General features: G+C 37.8%; 1 protein-coding gene across 1 annotated transcript in view; it reads left to right on the top strand.

Moving 5' to 3' along the window:
* Positions 1–20,224, top strand: part of ACSS3 (acyl-CoA synthetase short chain family member 3) — an 87,918-nt gene extending 67,694 nt beyond the window's left edge. Inside the window, exons 11-16 of the mRNA XM_086471389.1 lie at positions 1,825–1,888; positions 13,190–13,271; positions 14,152–14,274; positions 19,508–19,607; positions 19,687–19,862; positions 20,159–20,224. Of these exons, the coding sequence (XP_086327515.1) occupies positions 1,825–1,888; positions 13,190–13,271; positions 14,152–14,274; positions 19,508–19,607; positions 19,687–19,862; positions 20,159–20,224 (611 nt within the window). The remainder of the gene's footprint in view (positions 1–1,824; positions 1,889–13,189; positions 13,272–14,151; positions 14,275–19,507; positions 19,608–19,686; positions 19,863–20,158) is intronic.

Raw genomic sequence — 20,224 nt, 5'->3', positions numbered from 1 at the left:
TATAAAGAGTAAAAGCGATATTTAGCTATGATATCAAAGTGCAATGGCACAAATTCCATTTAAAAGTGAATCAAGATACCATATTAATTTCTAGCTCTGCTGCCTTAAATCAGACATTATATTGTGCTTTCCCTTTGATCTAGTTGAACCCTGCCCAGATAATTTCATTGCATTGTTTTCAAACTGAGGTAAGTCCCACATTTTGAAGAGTTAAGTCAGTTCTTCAGTAATCCAGGAATGAGCAGTATAGTATCTCTCTTCCCCAAGTTTTTGTGTGTTGAAATACAAGGAGGAGAATAAATGCTGGAATTGCTACCTTGATAAAATAGTTACAATAAACTGATTAGTTTTTACTTTAGTATAATAAAAATAGAAAAAAATAGGAGAGAAAGAATTGAAAGCTGCGAGTGGGTCTTTTTCATTGTGTGTTTCGAGCCTAAATTCTACAAATGTTCTTAGTCATGTTCTTACACCATTTAAAAATATATAAGAAAAAAATATTTTTTTTTTAGAGACTAGAAATGGTTTTTATTTATGCCATTCTGCTGTTTGCATAAGTGTCTTCTATATGTCCATTCATCCTTTTGATTTCCTATCCCAGTTACTCCAAGTCACTGATTTGTAGAACTGGCCTTGTGTACTTGCTTGTGTCTTATGTGCTGAGCCATTGCTTTCAGCAGGCTCTTCAGTTACTTAAAAATTACCATCCTCTTTGAAGGAGTGGCTTCAGCCAGAAGGACAGATAAGGTATGATATTGCTCGTAAGAGTCTTAGCAAGTTTTTAGAAGTCTGTCATCGTCTTTTCCCCGTTTCCTCTGGAACTTTTTAATCCGGAATGTAAGATTATTTGTAGTAATTTAGAACCAGCTGAACATTGCTTGCTTTGCTTGGGCAGGCTTCAAAAAGCATGGTTTTTAATCCCTGTCAGCTCAGTCTGTCAAAACCTTCCCTCCCTGTTTTTCCATGGTTTAGTCATTTCACTTTGTTTGATTCCATTTATCCCAGGCCAAGGTGATACTTGTCATTCCTTCCTTATGCCCACACCTTCAGATGGAGTGGGTGGTTGTAGTAGATTTCCCAGATGGCTGAACAGAAGAGGCTATTTCAGGTATTTTTCCTCAGAAACCTCAGTACCAGGATATGATGCTTTCACTGAAGGTGATGGGCCAGTGTCATCCAGGGGCTTTCACTGAAGGTGATGGGCCAGTGTCATCCAGGGAAAAGGCTTCTCTTGGGAGGTCTGGATTCTTCGCTGTACTCTACCCTACCCTGCTGTGCGGCTTTGGGTAGTTCATGAGTTACTTTACCTGTTTGTACCAGACTAGAATAAGCCTTGTCAGCTTTCTGGGTCTTCTGAGTGCTTTTGAAAACCAGACACTTATTTACTGCTAATAGTATTTCTCACATTAACTGGGTTAGCCTCCAGAAATCTTAGTTGTTATTTCTTACTCATGTTACCTGCACACTTGTTCTTGTATTTGTCATGTATCTGAAGGGTCCTTTGCTATTTGGAAGTTTAGATTTTCCAGTATGAAAATATCTTTTAATTTTCGGTTCTATTTTTTTCCCTTTTGGGACTTTGTGCTATATTTCTGCTCCCAAAGCACAAGTATTATTTAAGACTTTTTGTACTTAAGGCTGAATGTTAATAAGGTCATGAGATTATCCAGTTTGGCGCTTCTAAATTACTTAATTCCTTTTGTTCTGTGGTGTATTGCCATTCTGAAGTGTGACATAAGTTGGTATCCATGAAGAAAGACACTGTCCTCCACCTAAAAATACACTACTTAACAGGAGTTGTCTTCCTATATTACTTGTTTACAGTGATGATTCTGGATGAAAATAAGGAACCAGTGAAGGCGAAGACTTTGGGAAATATTGTGGTAAAGTAAGCAAACTAAGTATCTTACAGTTAAGAGATGTTTATATTTTTAAATATATATCTATAAAACAATAATTGAAGTAAAGAGGGTTGGAAAGCATGGCTGTCTCTGATATTGATTCCAAACTGCCAGAAATTTTTATGTCTGTTAACGTTGAAAAATTGCAGATGAAATTGTGTGAGTGAATGAGTGTGGATTGCTGGTTTTTTTCTTAGACTAACAGCGAAGTTTACCATTTTCTTAATTATGAGGCTGTTGGCACAGGATGAAGCCTTCCTGTTGTAATGTATAAGCAAGGTATTGAACGATTCTCCTGGTTGTTTTATCTTTCCATTTAGTGAAATAGTACAGCAGTGCAGACTGACGTGCTTTGGTTTATGGGTATGATGCTGCCTCCTCTTTCACTATCTCCTGATCCCGACTGATGCACATTCTTAGAGGGAGGATGTGTGTTTTCTGTTCTCCGTAGAAACAGCAAGATGTCTCTGCACGTGCTTTGCATGAAACAAACAGTGTTCAGTTGTGGTAGTACTTGGACAAATCATGTACAGGAAAAGACCCCAGCAAAAAAAAAAAAAAAAGAAAAAAACTCATGCTGTGCATCATGTAGGTGATTTTTAGTACCATTTACCAGACTCCTGTCAGATGAGTTGCATAAGCTGGAATATTCTTTCTGAAAGTAGTACACCTTTCTTAACACCTTTTCTTAGATAAAGGGGCCTCTGTTTAGATAACACCATGAACATCAGTTACATTTCTCTTATCTTACCTTCTCCTGTCTCACTGTTACCAGAACCTTTCCTTACATCTGTAAAGCTCTATAGGCTACTGCTCCCATGCCAGGTCTGGATTCTGGAAGTTTCACAGGCTTTTAGGCAAATGGCATTTTTCTCAGACCAATACCTCCTTTGTGATAAACATGTTAGCTGCAGTCTACAGCTCACAGTCTTCAGTCACAGAAGGTAATTCAGTTCTGAACACTTCCTAACTGCCAGCAAATACAAGTCCCAAAAGAAATGCATTTATCCACTTTTGTGGTAAAATTTAGGAGAGCTGTGGTTAACTCAGTCTTCACTGTTTGCTTAGATGAATGGAAGAAAATATAAAGAGTAGCATTAACCTTCAGTGAACTGAAGTTCTGTCAAAAGCCAAAGCATTGGGACAGATATACTGATTTTGATGAGCTGTTAGAGAAAGAAGTTAGCTGAGGATTGAGACAGTGACCACGTGAGCCAGAGATGAGACTCATAAGAGCTACAGGCACTGGAGCGTGCTGCAGACATGCAGTGCTAAAAATGTGGGCTGGCTGGCTGCATAGTGCTTGCTTGGGAGTCAGAGTTGCTGAGGTGTGGAGGTTTTTTGCTCAGCTGTACTACTGATCTAATGTAAATAGACCACTGTGGAGGTTGAGGTATTATCACATTAAGTTATTGTACTTTGTGACACAGATGTGTGTTTTCAGGATGAAGTCTATACCCTGCCTAATTTTCAGCATCTTAGGCTAAGCCACCAGAACACACAGGCATGTGTTTAAGTGCACACACAATCTCCCTGAAGCAGCAGACTCATATTTAGACATAGTTTTCCTGTGACACATGTAAGATTGTGGAGTCATTCCATTACCAAGTATGAATAATTAAAGTTACTCCAGCCTTTAATAGACTGTGGTTTGCAGTATCAGTAATCCAGGTCAGAGCGGAGGGCTGTCTTCTGAAGCTTTCACCTCTGTAGTGCCTGATGCCATAATAAAATGTAAGCTTGTAATCAGTGGAGAGAAAGAAAGGTATTTTGTAAGAAAATTGATCCTAGCTGTTTTAGGCATTCATCTAAGATGGAATAAATTGCCTACCAGATGTGCTCATGTCTCTTCACTGACTGCAGGGGCCACACAGCTAGGTTAGGGTGGGTGCTCAGTGTTACCTACCAAAAGCGAAGTCAAATGAACTCCAACTTTAGCAACTCTGCCAAACAAGCTGAATTATATATACTAAGAGGTACTGTTGGTAGATGTGTGCACACATTTCTGATTCATTACTATCTTTAAGTGTCTGTCAGGAGTGGATTTTGTCATATTAGAAGATTCTGCTTGGGGTTATTGTCAAACTCTTAAAGCCAGAATTTATCTTCCCTAGTGTGGCCTCACTTTTAGGCAGTTATCTTAAAGGATTTACAAATATGTTTATAGATGGATTTTTTTCATTGTTGTTTGTTTTGTTTTATCTTGATTTCTGCTGCAGTCGAATGAATTCATAGGGGAAGAGGGGGGATTTTTTTTTTTTTTGCATTGGGTCACTCAAGAAAGAGTAATGGCACAGAGACACTATTATTTTATCATGTCCGTATGTATTGTAATGTCTATTCTGAAATAGGGGGAGAGTAGGGGGCAAAGAAATGACATTATCATTAACATAGTCTATATGAAACCAATTCTGACGTAGGTTAACTATCACCCCTCTTTCTCTTTCAGCCTTTTTTTCTAACTTTCGAGACAATAGGATCTCTTAAAATTCATTCTGCAGCTTAACCAAAAAAGAAACCCCAACAAAACAAGGCAAAGGTATTGATGAGCTTTAGGAGGCCAATTGTGGATTCTTTAACACTTCCAACATTTCAATCTGTGGACTGTTAGCAAAGCTCAGATTTAGGATATTATGGCTTGCAATGTCTTAACATTTTGTTCCAGGTTTCATTCTGGTAAATGACAATTTGCTGCAGTGTTTATTTTATTTTTTTTTTTGTCATAAAAGTCTGTGGCTATTAGGTGAAGGCATCTTCTGCTTCATTCAGCTAAGAAGATATTTAGCTGTAAACTTTTTTCATTTTTTGATTAGGGCTAGTTTTCATAAAGCCCTCTTGCAAAGAAGCCTTTCCTCTCTTCATCTCTTCAGCAGGCTTCCACGTATACGGACCCCTTAAAAATAGTGGGGATGATCCTTGTTACTAGTAGTGTTTGTCACCCCAGGGACATGTCCCTGTGCAGCTAGGAGAAAATGGGGAAGTCAGAATAGTTTCAGCTGTTACTCTGCCATACACTCAGCAGCAAAATAGGGTGTACCATTTTAGAAAAAAACATAGGTGTTTGCTTTATCTGCAGCATACGTGAGTTGAGAAATATTCTTTGTTATTTCTTGGAGAGGAGAATGGCTGCACATTGTCTACAATACCAGCTGTGCAGAAGTGATATGCTGCTGGTGTTGGTTATTCTTGACCGTGTCTAACTCCCAGTAAAGAGTGTTGGGGGCTGCTTCAGGCCTGCAGTGCTTATAAGTATAGTATTTAAGATATCCTTGCAACAGAGTTTTAAACTTTAATTTTATTCTGCGGGAGTCAAATACTTTAGAAAGGTAATTCTTATACCTAATTACTCAATCGTTATGCCCCAAGTATGTTCTTTCCTTTACTCATCTGATGACTGATACCTTGGGTTTTTTCACATAACCATCATCTGTGTCCTTTGGAAAGATTTTTGCTGACTCTTATACAGGCTAATTTACCTGGACAATGCAATAATCTTTTTGACTTCATGAGTCTTTCAGGATAAAGTAATCAAATGCAATGTCACAATATTTATAATGAAAGGGCAAGAGAAAATGAAGATGACTGCAGCTCATGAGGGTGGGCTTATATGAATTGTTTCTAAATTTCCTTTTTTTTTTTTTTGAGCTAAAATCTTTGGACATGAAAGATAATTAACCAAGGATTTATTTTGAAGTGAAAATGCTAGCAGCAATGACCTCCATTTTCATTAGCAAGACCAGTCTGATTTAGTGACACACTTCTGCTTGCATTGTTCTGACCTGCCTGTAATTAATACATACTTGAAAATGCATGTGTGTAATCATGATTAGCCATGAGAATTTTCAAAATTGTCAGTCCTCATAAGGAACATTAGCAAAGAGAAATCCCATTTAAATTCCATTGCAGTGGGAAACTCAGTTTTGCTCTTGTACTTTTTGAAGAAAGACCACAAGCCTGTTATGTTTATTTTATGAAGCAGTTGTCAGCACCATCTCATCAGCTAGGATTACTCTTTATGTTCACTCACAGCAGTAGGAGGACTACTGCATTTGACATATACTCATTCTATCTGGAGAGTAATGCCTGCCAGTAAATTTCCTGGTAGATCCTAGTTACGTTTCCTCTGGCATTTGTGGGAGGTTTAGGGGATAAGTATTTACAAATTTGTTTTACCCATCTCCACTGCACAGAATCACATAAATATTTCTGTTCTGTATTCAGAAAGAAGTGAGACAATGTAGTTACATCGTACAGTGATTCTGAAATGCTTTGGTTGCACTGGTTAAGTTGCTTTTAATAATAGTGACTGTGTGAGAGGCTCTGCAGACCATTAATGTTGTGGGGGTTTTTTAATGAATTTGGGATTAGTGGAGGAAGAGAAAGAAAAATTATAAGGTTCTGTCAATAGTTAAAATGATTCAAATGGTGACCCACTCCATTATATAGAATAAAATCATGCAAAACTTTATGTACAGTGCTGTAAGAGTGTAAAGTATTGAAAACCAATATTTAATCACGAGATTTTATAAAGAAAGGGTCATGATAAATTTACAGCTTTTTGTGATTTTAGATTTTAAGTTAGCTGAATAGAAATGTGACAGGACTTTTCAAGCAAATACCATAATGTTAATATCCTTTAGTGGAAGAGATGTTGTTCAGAAGTAAGCAACGCATTCACAGTTTCACTGTTTGTGGTTCAGTGTTCAATCTTTATGCAGTATTTGGAGAGCAAATAGGTGTTCAATAAAAAGCTTACTCATTTAATATTTCTTATAATGCATTAAAAAATGAATAAATTGGTATGTATGTGAAAGTCTGAAGCACCCAGAAGCCAGGAATGTCATTGTTAAGATGCACAATAGAAATGCTAACCAAAAGAGCTTGAAGGGAAGAAAAGTGGGAAAAAAAAAAAAAAAAAAAAAAAAGAAGATGCAGTCTGTTGCAGCACACAGTAGTACCTCAGTATCCAGTTAAAGAAAATAAAGAAATATCTTGTAAGACTTGCTGGGTCAACATTTGGGCATTCTAACTTGGGCCATGGACATAAGAAAGGTCACAGCTCCCGTTTGCACTCTTCATCTTCCCAGGAAGAAAAGGAGGTCGGGAGTTGATGGCGGTGGTTTTAGTGAAAAAGAGACTCCGTCTAAAGCCAAGAGAGGGGTATGTGGCCTTAGCTCAGAAGAAACTTAGATAAGAAGCTACCTGAGATGCCAAAATAGCAGCTGAATATCTTAGTGTTACATAGTGTCTCAGTAACGCATGTTGTTAATTTTTCTCTTTTTTGTGTGTGTCACTATTGCTGTTCTGTACTTTTAAAAGAATATATTTTCTCATTAAATTTGATCCAATGATAAAAAAACTATACTCAATATTCTGAAATTTCCTTCTATGAATGTAATAATACCCAAAATTCAAGTACTTCAACACTCTAAGAAACGTCTTGTCTCTCTCGTATGTGATTGTTCTCAAGTGTCTGAAGGGGATTAAGGTATATCTCCATTGCTTGAGTTGTTTTTATTTTTTGTCATTTCAATTAATGTGCTTTGCCATTTTGGAAGTGGTGTTTAATGTTTTCTTATTTTTTTAAAATATAAAACAAAAAGATAAAAAATTACATAAGGTAGCAGAAAATTAAAGGCAATCCAACAGAGGACATGTTGCAGACCGGTCTGAGTGGCCTTAAGGGAGATGGCTGGAGGGAGAAAAATATTGCTTGTAGAATCATGTAAAGCAAGTGTGCCATCCTGCATAGACCACTTTCAATATATTCTTGTAAGTAAAGGTCATACAGCTAGGAACAGTGAAAATTTGCTAGATTTATAAGATGAAGGACTGTACCCTAGAAAGCAGTGACTTTCAAAGGAGCTTTTTACGTTACAGTGGATAAGCCTCTGAATACAAAGATCTTTGAATGAAATGTAGCTGCTAGTGTAACTAAGCAGGCAATGTGAGTCCTTGATTTACTCAGTAGGGAAACTGAAAAGGTAATATTACTATCTGTGGATATGATGTTAGTAAAACCATAAATGCGTTATGTTGGGTTCTTGCATCCATATTTCAAAAGGCTATTGAGAAACTGGCTGGGTTTTGGAGAAGGTATGAATGAGAGCACTTGACTGCTGGGAAGCTTGCCTTAAAGAAACTTACAGTTTAGCTTGTGGTATGTAGTTTATCCAAGATCAGTTGAGTGATGACTTTATCAAGGTCAGGAAATACTTACAGGACAAAGACATCTCTGAGAGATCGCTGTTTAATCTAGCATAAAGATACTGGAAGCTGAAGCTAGATATATTCAGATGAGGAATAAAGCACATCATTTTAACAGCGAAAGTATTAAACCATTGGAACAAATTCTTGGGAATATAGTCGTTTTCTTTGAGACCTCTAGGTCAAACCTGGATATCTGTCTTAAAGATACAGTGTCATTTAACCAAAAGTTACGTGTTTGAGACAGGATTTAGCAGACGACATCCTTTAAGCTGTATTATATGGGAGGTCAGATTAGATAATCATGATGAAGCTGTGCAAAAGATTTCTTTCCTTGCCAGCCTCCCACATGTTTGGGGTTTTTTTTTTTGTCAGCTTTGTTTTTTCCCTTTACAAGGGAAACGAGTAGGACTTTCAATGTGGGAGCAGTTTGGCCAGAGATGGGTTTTCTAACAGATTTCTGGCTGCGTACATGTGAGTAACATTTGGACTTCTTTACTTTTGACCTTTTCCAAGCACTTCCACTAGTTTTTGATGCTTTCTGTCTTCCCCACTGAACTATAGGTTTTTTCCCTGCAAAATCCACACTGAAACTTTTCAGACCTCTTTCAGCTGATTAAACGAATATTTCGTGCAGACTGGTGAATGTTCGAGATGCTCTCTCTTCTCTTGCCCCTTCTCCACCATTTTTCCAGTGCTGTTGTTCCTCGTATCTGAAAAAGTTTCTAGATTCCAGATGGCTTTCAAAAGTTTTGTGCAATCAAAAATTTTGAGAGTGATGTTTATGCACAGCACTACATAAATGCTAAGTAATAATATAGCTGCCAGTCAAGATGATTTAGCTGCATTCACAAGCCCAAACTCATTTAACAATGGCTTATGCTTGCTTTGACTGGCTGTAATGAACACCCTGTGAGTACCATTGTCTACCATAAAATAAAAGGATGTATTTTCTGAGACTCAGCAAGGTAGCATCTGTAATAGTTTTTGACTTTCATTTTACTTTCAGAAATCTGCTTTTTTTGTGTAAATTATCTTTTGAGTGCTCTGTCTATAATTGCTTTGTTCCATCAACAAGGAATCCTACACCATTTTGATGAGTGGCATCCTGAAAGAGTGTGACACATGGAGTCAGATTTTGTTGGGCTAAGCTAAAAGTGGGCTGTTCTGTGTAAGGTCAGCCACTGTTGTATGAAAAATAAATGAACTGTGAAACAATGCTTAAAAAACACATAATGATTGTCATTTAAAATTCTCCAGCAGAGAACAGTTGGTGTGAAAGTGTTTCAGAGGTTTTTTATGATGCTGCCAAGCTCACCTAATCTGTCTTAATTTCTCCAATTTATAACAAAATTACCTTCTTATCTTTTTAAAATGTAACCAGAGTGGATCTTTGTAAAATTAGCCCATATAATTTATACCATTAATTTACACAGTTTACCTAGTTTTCCTGATGCTGTTCTAAATGTATTCAACCTTGAAATGAGAAATGGGTCTGGATCTGTATTCCTGTACTTCTACAATTATCATCTAATTTTGCTGGAGTAAATGGAGAATAGCATCATTTGTATGGCTGTTGCTGTACTGGTGAAAAATTGGCATGAGTGAGATAAAAGATGTATGGGTCTGAATTTTTATGAGGTTTGAAATCCGAAGGTAAACTTTTCTCAAGTTCGCGTACTTTGATTGAACTCAGTGTAGGTTTTTGGCTTGAACCTCAACTTGGGTTTGAAACTGTGCCTGTTCTTTGCTGGGTAAATGGGATGAGTTGACTGTAGTGGGCCTGATACAATATAGCTGGTAACACATTCATATTTTAGAAAAATCTGGCAAGCTTGTCTTGAATTTGTATTTGTTGAGGCTCAGGACTTTCCAGAAGGGAGAAGCAATGATGAGACAGAAGATGCTACCAGAGTTATGACCTGATGAAAAATCAAAGCAAGAATAGTGTAAGGGAGGGCTTACCTTTGAACGGGTAGCAGATGCAAAGGCTCAACACAGGCTGGTCTGTGGCTTGGCATGCGGGGTGAGAGAGAGAGAAGTTTACAGATAACTAGAAAAATACAGTAAATATGTCCCAAAGGGAAACCAAGCAAAGCAACTTCTTTGTGTATTGTGGAAATGATGTTGAAGGCACCTGCCTTCTCCTGTCTTGGTCTTCTGTAGTGCTGTTGCTTGTGAAAGGAAAGCAGGGCCATCTCTGGGGCAATCATGCCCAGAGACTTACTTATGTAAAACCTGGCATTTTTTGGTCAATATATCTTCTTAATAAAAATAACCCCAGAAGGTCTTGAGTGTCAACTCACTGTTTGGACAAAGAGGCAACAGTTTTTAAATACAGAACTTTTGTAGGTGTCTGTTATGTTTCCTAGGGAGAACAGACCCAACCCCAACATCTCAAAATGTTTCTTTTTTATGGAGGGGTTGAAGAAAGGAAGAGGTGTTTACTTTCAGGTTGCTGATGTTTTCTATCTCATTTTCTCTCTTCTGGGTCCTTGCACATAATTATGATTCAATTCTGCTCCCTTTGGGATTCATGGCAGCATTCCCACTGACAGCAGTGGGATGGAGGCATTTTTGGCTCAGAGCATTTTAATTCTGATGTCCTGGCAAAATTCCAATACACATAATTATGCTCTGGCAAGCTGAATTCTACCTTTACTAATTTTAGTAATTATTTTTGTTTGCACAGCACCTAGAAATTCTAGTCAGTCGTGATGCTAAGAACTGTGTATGTGCCTATTGCTCTGGAATAATTTTGCCTGAAAGATGGACACATGGAAGACGGCATTCATTTTTTGCTCGGTAGATGGAATGGAGTCCTAACTGCTAGTAATCTTTTGCAGAAAGCCATGGAAGCGCATTTTCAGATTGTGTCTGTATTTGCACTATAGAGATACCTATGGTAGCCAGTAGTTTAGTCGTCTGGTATCCATAGACTCAGGAAATTTGCACTGTGGATGTATTTATCAATGCAACGTCCCTTTAAAAAAAAACAACAACAAAACCCCACAACCCTCTGCCAAAAAAACCCCACATCAAAACCAACCCAAAACCAAACGGTGGGAGCAGGGATTATATTTTTGGTGAGTTGTTACATACATTTGTGTTTAGATTTCTAAACAATTAGAGTTTCAGAAAGGAAAATGCTTTTCTGATTTCAGCAATAAAATTGTTTTTTTCTATTTAATGACTAACTGCAAAGTACTGAATAGAGCTGTGGAGAAATTAAAGACTTTGTCAATATGAATTGTCCTTTCTCTCTCCCGTCACAAGAATGTTTCAGGCTGTTAAATAAATTTAAAGTGCAAAATTTGCAATGACAGAGGCTGTTATGAATTGCTATGTTATTAGCAACCAGGCAACAGCCATAGTAACTACCATTCTGTAGTGGTTTTTCTTGAATCTAAACAAGAGATTTTTCTTTTAAACTTGTACATACACAAACACTGGGATTAGCATAATGTTTTTCTAATTTATTTTTTTCAAGGCAAATACTCTATAGGTCATGTTTGTATATCACAAGGATGCTTAATAGGCTTGGAAGGCTTAAGACAGGCCACTGAATTCCCTCGAGATGGGCAGAAGCCAGCCTGCCCTCCTGAAGTCTGGGTGACTACCTGGGAAGTGTCTTGGCATTTCTGGCCTTACCTTAACCATACTTCCAGGGAGTGTGATTTGTAGGATGTGTTGTGCTAGAACCCTCAGATAAAGTAGTAATCTTTGTAGTAGTATATTCTGTTATGCAAATCAAGCTGAATTAAGCTGAAAAAAACTGGGATTATAAAAAATCATGGATTTGAATCATTACTAGATGATATGGCCTTTTCAATGTAGCTTGTAATATTTATACCATATTTAGGTAAAAAAAAAAAGTTTTTCTATATGTACATAAAAACCTATTCTTTTTGTAAATATAATGTTAGAAATGTACATGTCATTGAGCTGGTAGCACCTGTTCTTATGACCTGAATGTCATGGGAGACTTATAATGATACCAGTGTTGCTATGCTGCAAAGGAGTGTTTCACTGCTGGAGATGTTGCTGTCTTGTGTCACAGGGACACTACCAGAGTAGAAAAAATACCCCAGGCTAAAGTTTTGCTGGTTAGGAATGCAGGCATATGATAGTAAAAACTGTATGAGGCATTTTTGATTTTTACCTGTATAAATATGCTATAAATTCTCTCTCTGTTACTAGGTTTAAGCTTCATAAAACTTACATTGGTATGCCCGAATATGTATCTTTTATGCGGTTCAAGTAAGCTGTGTTTAACCCTGTCAGAGCTTTGAAGGAAGCAACAACCACTTCTTTGTTAGCTGAGACTTCTGTGGCTTCTCTTCTTACGGCAGATATATATGTGACATGCCCCATATTTTGTCATGCCCCTATCCTTGACTAAAGAATGGGTGTATAGTATGCGTTGAAACCTCAGCTAATAAAGTAATCCAGAATTTTCAGCTTCACTTCTTAAAAAATATTTTAGAAAGTTCTAGAAGTGACTTTTATCAATATACTTTCAAAGAACTCCAGTAATTCAAGTAATATCATGCACAGTTTAAATAAAAAAGAAAAGCATTTTTATTCATATTCTCATGACTGAAATAATTGGAGTTACATCTTTTTACAGAAACTGAAGATCTGTTTGTCTGATAATTCAATTCATATGTCTATGCATGTGTGAGTCTTTATGTGCGTTAGAGAAAGAGATACCTATAATAATGAAGTTGTCTGTATCATAGCATATATGCACACATTTCTGACAGCTACTTAATCCTTGGAAATGTTGAAAGCTGAGCGCTGATGACGTATTTATGATACGGTATACAGTGTTTACTAGGCCAAACATTATTTTATTGAATGCCAGGTATGTTCTGGGTTCAGTTCAGAGTTATATGCCTGTGGTCACAACAAATGTATGGTCCTTTTGATCTGTTATCAGCATATTATTAAGCTGAACTGTTTTCTGATTGTATAGGCAGTGATTATCTGTCTGAATATAAAGTATGAATGGAGAGCATGAGTTGTACTTGTTATATCTGTGTTTCTTACTACTTCACCCTACTTTTTTTTAATTTAAGGTTGCCTTTGCCTCCCGGAGCATTCTCAGGTCTTTGGGAAAATCAGGAAACATTCCAGAAGTTATATTTCCAGAAATTTCCAGTAAGAATTATGATATGACTTAGATAAACTTCTGGTAATCCTGCGGAACTGACTGATAGTAGATTTATAGTGGATAGCACACGAAATTATCATGTCTTATTTTAATGGGAGATCTTTGATGTATGTGTTATACAATTAAAAAGATTTCAAGGTAGAACTTTCTTCATCCATACTTTAAGCTTTTGGGCTCACTGTGTTTTTTTTTTAAGTTCTGATACAGACGCAGTAAACCTCAAGCTCCTGAACCTGAAATTTGGTTTATGTCATTTGACCTAATAAAAGATAGAAGCCTCACAACCTTAGGCTAGCATAGCTTCTAATATACTCCTGCTGTTGACGTGCAGTCATTCTAACTTAGTGTCAGTCCAAAATACACACTTGCCTAGATAAATTGGTGCTACGTGAATGTCCAAAATGGAAGGTTTGCTTCAATGAATGTAAATTAATTAATTGATCAGGCAAGTAATTTTTTGCGTGCACTTGCATAATGATGATGATGTATGTTTGGGTCCAGCAAACAGGAATATCTTTAGGAGCAATTTGACAACTGTCATTATACTGTAACAATTCCATTCTCCTTGTAGAGATTCAGGTAACATCATTCTCCAAGCTGTCAGGGATCAAAGCAAGCAGAGTTGGAAAAAATCCAGGTTTATGTATTGTCTTCTGTTCTGTCTTAGTAAAGACAACAAAACCTTACTGGAAAGGGAGCTGCACTGTATATTATGACATAAGAATGGTGAAAAATATTACAGAATTAAAACTTTCAGGCACCAAAAATGTATTTCATTTGAAACAATGTTTTGTTTATTGGTTTCATGGGAAATTGGTATGTTCCTAGTACTATTTCTGAGTTTATTTTTGGTTGTGTTGTGTTTAGGGATATTATGATACTATGGATGCAGGTTATATGGATGAAGATGGCTATTTATACGTCATGTCTCGAGCTGATGATGTGATCAACGTTGCTGGACACAGAATTTCAGCAGGAGCAATTGAAGAGGTTAGCATTGCCTGACAGTAAAGTAGAAAAGTGAAAGAGGAATAAAGCAAGCTGAGACTGAAAATCTCACGAAATCTCTCATTTTCTTTCTGCTTTTTTTAATTGCATTTCCATTGGTACTTTGAACAAAAACATTAATTGTTTTAAGTCCTTCCTATTAAGCTGCTTTCCAGGACCATAACAAATTTAGTCAACAATAAGCAGTTTGTACTATGCGATTGATAAAACAGGGATGATTTGACATTTGAAGGTGGAATTAAGGGGCAATATGGTGTCATGGGAAGCATTCTTGAAAGCTCTAATAACATATTTATTTGGGAATACATTAAGATAATGTAGGGTCAGTGTATCAAGTAGTTTCACCAACTGCTGTAGTTATTTAGGAGTAGAAACACTTATTCCTAAAATACAGTTTTTAGTTGTGTTTTTTTTTTTTAAAGTGCTTGCTGTTGGCTGAATTCTTTTCACATAGACTCACATTCAGTGCTTTTTCTTGATTTGAAGAGTTTCCTTCGCGGTTTCTTTACAACTGTTTCGTCTCTTATTGTATGAGCAGTGCCAAATGAACAATGAAAATTTTTATAAAAAACCCCTGCTGTTAAAAGGAAGTCATTAATATAATACGCTTGCAACTCAAAAAGTCGAAAATAGTGCAGTTCATAATAGTATCTGAATTTCATATTGTTGTTCACTCACTTCTCTGGAACGGCTGTGATTGATTGCCAGTTACAAGTTTCCCTGATGACATTGTCAGCAGGAGCAGGGAGGTGATCATGCCCCCGTACTCGGCTTTGGTGAGGCTGCCCCTCGAGTACTGTGTCCAGTTTTGGGCGCCTCTCTACAAGAAGGACACTGAGGTGCTGGAGAGGGTACAGAGGCAGGCTACCAAGCTAGTAAAGGATTTGGAGCATGTCTCGTATGAGGAGCGGCTGAGGGATCTGGGGCTGTTCAGCCTTGAGAAGAGAAGTCTGAGGGGAGACCTTATCGCTCTCTACAACTACCTGAGAGGAGGCTGTAGCGACCTGAGGACTGGTCTATTCTCCCTAGTAACAAGCAATAGAACAAGGGGAAATGGCCTTAAGCTGCACCAGGGGAGGTTCAGGCTGGGTATTAGGAAGAATTTCTTTACTGAAAGGGTTGTCAGGCATTGGAACAGCCTGCCCAGGGAGGTGGTGGAGTCACCATCCTTGGAGGTGTTTAAGAGATGGGTAGATGTACTTAGGGACATGGTTTAGTTGTGTTGGTAGAGCTATGACAAAGGTTGGATTTGATGATTTTAGAGGTCTTTTCCAACCGAAACTCTTCTAATCTATGTTTCATATCAATTGATAATTCAGGGAGTATAGGAAATGGTGTGCTAGGCGTGTACAAGGGAAAAATATACTTTTAAGAACTCTGAATTTAACTGTTCCCTGAATCACAAACTAATCTGTTAGCAATTTTTTTGCTTTGTAATATCTGTTGGTCTAGTGACTATTTTTTTAAAGGCTAGACAACTTAGAAAAGAACTAATCCTGATTACACAGAAGTGAACAAATTCAGATAAACATAGGCCGTCCTTAGAGGGTCCATCAGCCAGAGAGGTGAACCAGCCAATGCCCTGACTCAGATCTATGGAGACGTAAAAATGGCTTTCAGTCTGCTTAAACCTCTTTCCCTTTGAAGTCAGGTTTTTGTGTTGCTCTTCTAAAGTGCAGCAGGGAATTCTTCCCCACCCCTTACTGCTCAGGGGCTGAGCCGGGCATGTTTCTGTGCTTCAGGCTGAATCTGGAGCTAGTATAACAAATGACGAATTGAATCACCTCCTCAGCTGTATTACCTTTGTATCCATCATCCCAAGCTTCATCCCTAGCTCTGTGTCTCTGTTTTTCTCCCTGCTAGTTAGGTCTTTCCCCTAGCAACAAAAAATGTTTTATCACTATGAAATTCTAGAAGCTTTTCTATTCACCTTTTGAACAAAGTTTTAAAAAAAAGGGGTCTTGTTAATGCATGCACAGCAAGTTGCTAGTTAAATGGGAAAGCATTAACAAGACCAAAATTAGCTCTTCAGTAAGATCAGTAAATACAGAATTAGAGGTTCATTGACTCACCAACTAATTAAGTGACAGTCACCTTGTTGAGCAAGTATATTCTCTGCATTTATATTATAGCTGCATTACAAACTTAAGATTTTCTGTAGTGCTTTGTCTAAGAATTTCACCTTTATTGTGTTCCAGACAACTAGTTTCTTTGTCTAAGGTATCATTGGAGCTCCATCATTACTGCAATCACAGAATGATTTGAGTTGGAAGGGACCTTAAAAATCACCTAGTTCCAGCCCCCCCCGCCATTGGCCAGGGCACCTTCCACTAGACCAGGTTGCTCCAAGCCCCATCCAGCCTGGCCTTGAACGCTGCCAGGGAGGGGGCAGCCACAGCTGCTCTGGGCAACCTGGTCCAGTGTCTCACCACCCTCACAGTAAAGAATTTCTTCCTAATAGCTAATCTATATCTCCCCTCTTTCAGTTTGAAACCATTAACCCTTGTCCTATCACTGCACTCCCCGATAAAGAGTCAATGCAGTAGCTGTTACTGTTTACCTTGCCAGTCAGTGAATGTTAGCCATTATGGTAACCTCACCTTGTGTTGATCTATCTGTTTCTTTTGTCTTTACATCTGTGGTGTCCCTGCTTGCCTTGACTCTCTGAAAAGCCCAAATCAAATCTTGCCTACCTATGGCAACAGACTTGAAATCAAGGAATTTATAATGAGAAATCCCTTTCCTGGGATTTTCGTCTGCTGCCACATTAGACATTCATCCTTGTGCCCAGTGATCGTTCCAGGAATGCCATTTCACTTTCTTGAGATTTTTCTTACTTTTAAACAATTTTTAAATGTGTAGTGGTGATTCTGTTCTTCTTTTCAGCTGTTTTACAAAGTTTGATAATTTTTAAATTAGTATTTATACTTTCAGTCATTTGAAAGTAGCTATCCCAAAGTTAAAGGCATGTTGGTAGGATTTTGTGTAGACAAAAAAGAAGAATATTACAGTGACTGCAATATTCCAGCGTATCATAAGACTCTTATGAATAAGTGACAAACTGGAATGACACAAACGAGCTACTACAAAATAAGCTGGCAACACTTAAATCTCTACCATAGGAGTCCTGTTGATGCTGATAGGTAGTTACGGTATTGATGTTAATGTTGAGACCTTTTTCCAATGTTTCTGTGGAACACAATAGTTACTCTGGTTTTAGACTGTACTAGTCTACTTTCCCATAATTCATTGCCTTTTCTTCTTTTTCTTTCCTTTTTTTTTCTTTTTTTTTTTTTGTTATATATGGCAATCAAGTTGCTGTGGTCAGGGTCAAGAAGTCAGAGCAGGAAAGAATGGGTATTTATAGCAGGAAACAGAATGCATTATTGAGGCTTTATCTAGACGTGACCAAAGCGCCTAAGTATATGTGAAGCATTGAAATACCATGGAGATTTGGAGTTGCGTAAGATTCATTCCTGTATGATTTGTCAGTTTGGATACAATGATTTCTGGTCAACGTAGGCTGCATCTGAATTCAAATGTACTTGTGTATATCAAGCTTCAGCAGTTTTGCAGCAGGCTGCTCTGCCCTTGTAGTTCTGGGATAAGCCCAGCCAGAACTAACTCCAGCCTGTTGCACTTGCTGTCTATATATGGCTTGTGCACATCCCATTTAACTCTTGTGAAAAATACACAGTTTCAAAAGCTGTGCGTAAATGGTCGTGCTTTTGCACTTTGGTAGAGCATGCTTCTACTATTAAGTTAAGTGTTTCCCATTTGCTTTTTTGTAACATGGGACATTTGTAGCATCATAGATTGTGAAATGGGTATAAGTATGCAAAAAACACCTTGTGGAGATTATTTTGCTAAAAACTGGCACAGAGAGCCAGTTTCTCTTTTCTGTTTTGACTACAAGTCTTAAGGATGGTGAAATCTGTTTTGAGGATGGGTCATGGGAGACCCTTTGGATTGTTCCTTCCACTATCAGTTTCACAAACTGGTCACACAAGATCCTCCCTTTTGTTAATTGGAGCAGCAATGATTCAGCTTTCCATTCCTTCAGGGTTTTTTCTCCTGTCTTCTCTGTACCTTTCCTTGTCTTTTTCCTTATGCTCGCACCATTGTATGAGCAGCCAATGCAAATGTGGTATTCCTACTTAATAAAAAAAAAAAAAAGCCTTATTCTTAAAACTTCTTCTAGTTAGTCTTCTTTCAGTCATCCCACTGCCTTTGATTTTGACAGCACGGCATGTGAAGGTCTGTTATTAGCAAACAAATAAATTAATATGCACAGTCACATTATGTGGCCTCTGTGTAGGGTCAGGTTAGATCCTCTTTGTGGCTGAGTACAGAGGACATCTTGAAAGCACTGTTGATGGCAAGATGCCCCAAGGGACACTGACATCTACATGAAAAGAGCCAGTTGCTTTGGAAAAGGATTCACAACTTATTGTATCTTAAGCCCAACTTTGTACCAGTCTTAGTGACACACATCTCAGTATGTACTGAGACATCTTGGTGACTTTTTTCCAGGAAGTGAGAACCTCAGCTGGCTAATTGGAAAGAAAAGAGAATTTCTCACTTTTTTCCCTAAAAGAGAGTTTGAGATATTAGTGCTACCGTCCATCACTTTTATTATTGTGTAAACATGTAGTAGGAAGGAGGGGATTCTGGTTTAATTAGTGCTGCAAGCTGAGGTTGGGCCTGTATTTGGCTTTCGTTGAAACTATGCTTTTGTGTAGCAAAGAATGACAAAGATAGGAGTTAGAGAGAACGAACCAATATGAGTTTATAGCCCCGTAGTAGGAGTGCTCCTGTGGTTTTGGTCCTTACTCCATGTGCTTAACTCCATGTTATTTGTAATGTTAGACTAATGTTACTTGTTCCAGCAAAGATCTCACTAACAAAAACAAAGATGTGATACTCTCCCAAAGCTGTAAGGAAATCACCTTTGCTTTGTTCTATATTTGTATCTTGTACTGCCATAGTTTTTATTTCTTGTTTGTTTGAGAACTGCATGTAAGTGTGTATGAAAGTATACACACATGTGCATCTGCAACATGTGTAATTGGAATCCTGAGGTGTACTGACTAAATACGTTTTGCTGTCAAAATGTAAGAGATAAGCCTCTTTTTTTATGTCCATACCTATGGAATTTTTTCACTGAAATGTTCAATTATTATTAGTTCAAATTAGTTTTGTTTTCTTCCCTCAGTGTGTTCTCTTCCATCACGCTGTGGCAGATTGTGCTGTTGTGGGCCAGGAGGATCCTTTAAAAGGACATGTTCCATTTGTGCTGTGTGTACTGAGAGAAGGTGAGAGCTCCCTGATACTGACATTACTAAGACTTGCAAAAGTCCCAGAAAAGGTAAAGGATATGAACTTCTTCACTAGGTATAAAGATGGAAGAGGAGAAGATTTTGGAAGAGATTGTTGAGCAAGTTCGAACTAACATTGGTCCAGTAGCAGCTTTCCAGAATGGTGTTTTTGTGAAACAGCTACCGAAAACACGCTCTGGCAAGATACCACGTTCAGCTCTTTCTGCACTTGTCAGTGGAAAGCCATATAAGGTAGGGTGAAGATGTATGTTTTAATGAATTAGGCACACGTGCACATTGAAAGACACAACATTGTGATTTTGATTCTCTAAACCATTCTGCACTGGTCCATGACTTCAGGTAGTACATTATGTTTTACTTCTACTGTACCTTACCCAAAAGATTTTCATGTCCCAAAGCTTTCCAGATACTTTTTTCTTGTTTGCTTTTGAAGGCTAGATTTACAAGATTCTCTGAATGAAATTCTGTTTTACTGTTGAAGGACCACAATCTACTATCACATGCTTCTGTATATTCTTCCTTTTCAGATAACACCGACCATTGAAGATGCTAGTGTGTTTAAACACATTGAAGAAGTGCTAAAGAAAAATTAG

Source organism: Leptosomus discolor, chromosome 1 (genome assembly GCF_034619465.1).
Source record: "Leptosomus discolor isolate bLepDis1 chromosome 1, bLepDis1.hap2, whole genome shotgun sequence".
In the NCBI taxonomy this organism is placed as follows: Eukaryota; Metazoa; Chordata; class Aves; order Leptosomiformes; family Leptosomidae; genus Leptosomus; species Leptosomus discolor.
This window is presented reverse-complemented; position numbering and strand designations above follow the sequence as displayed.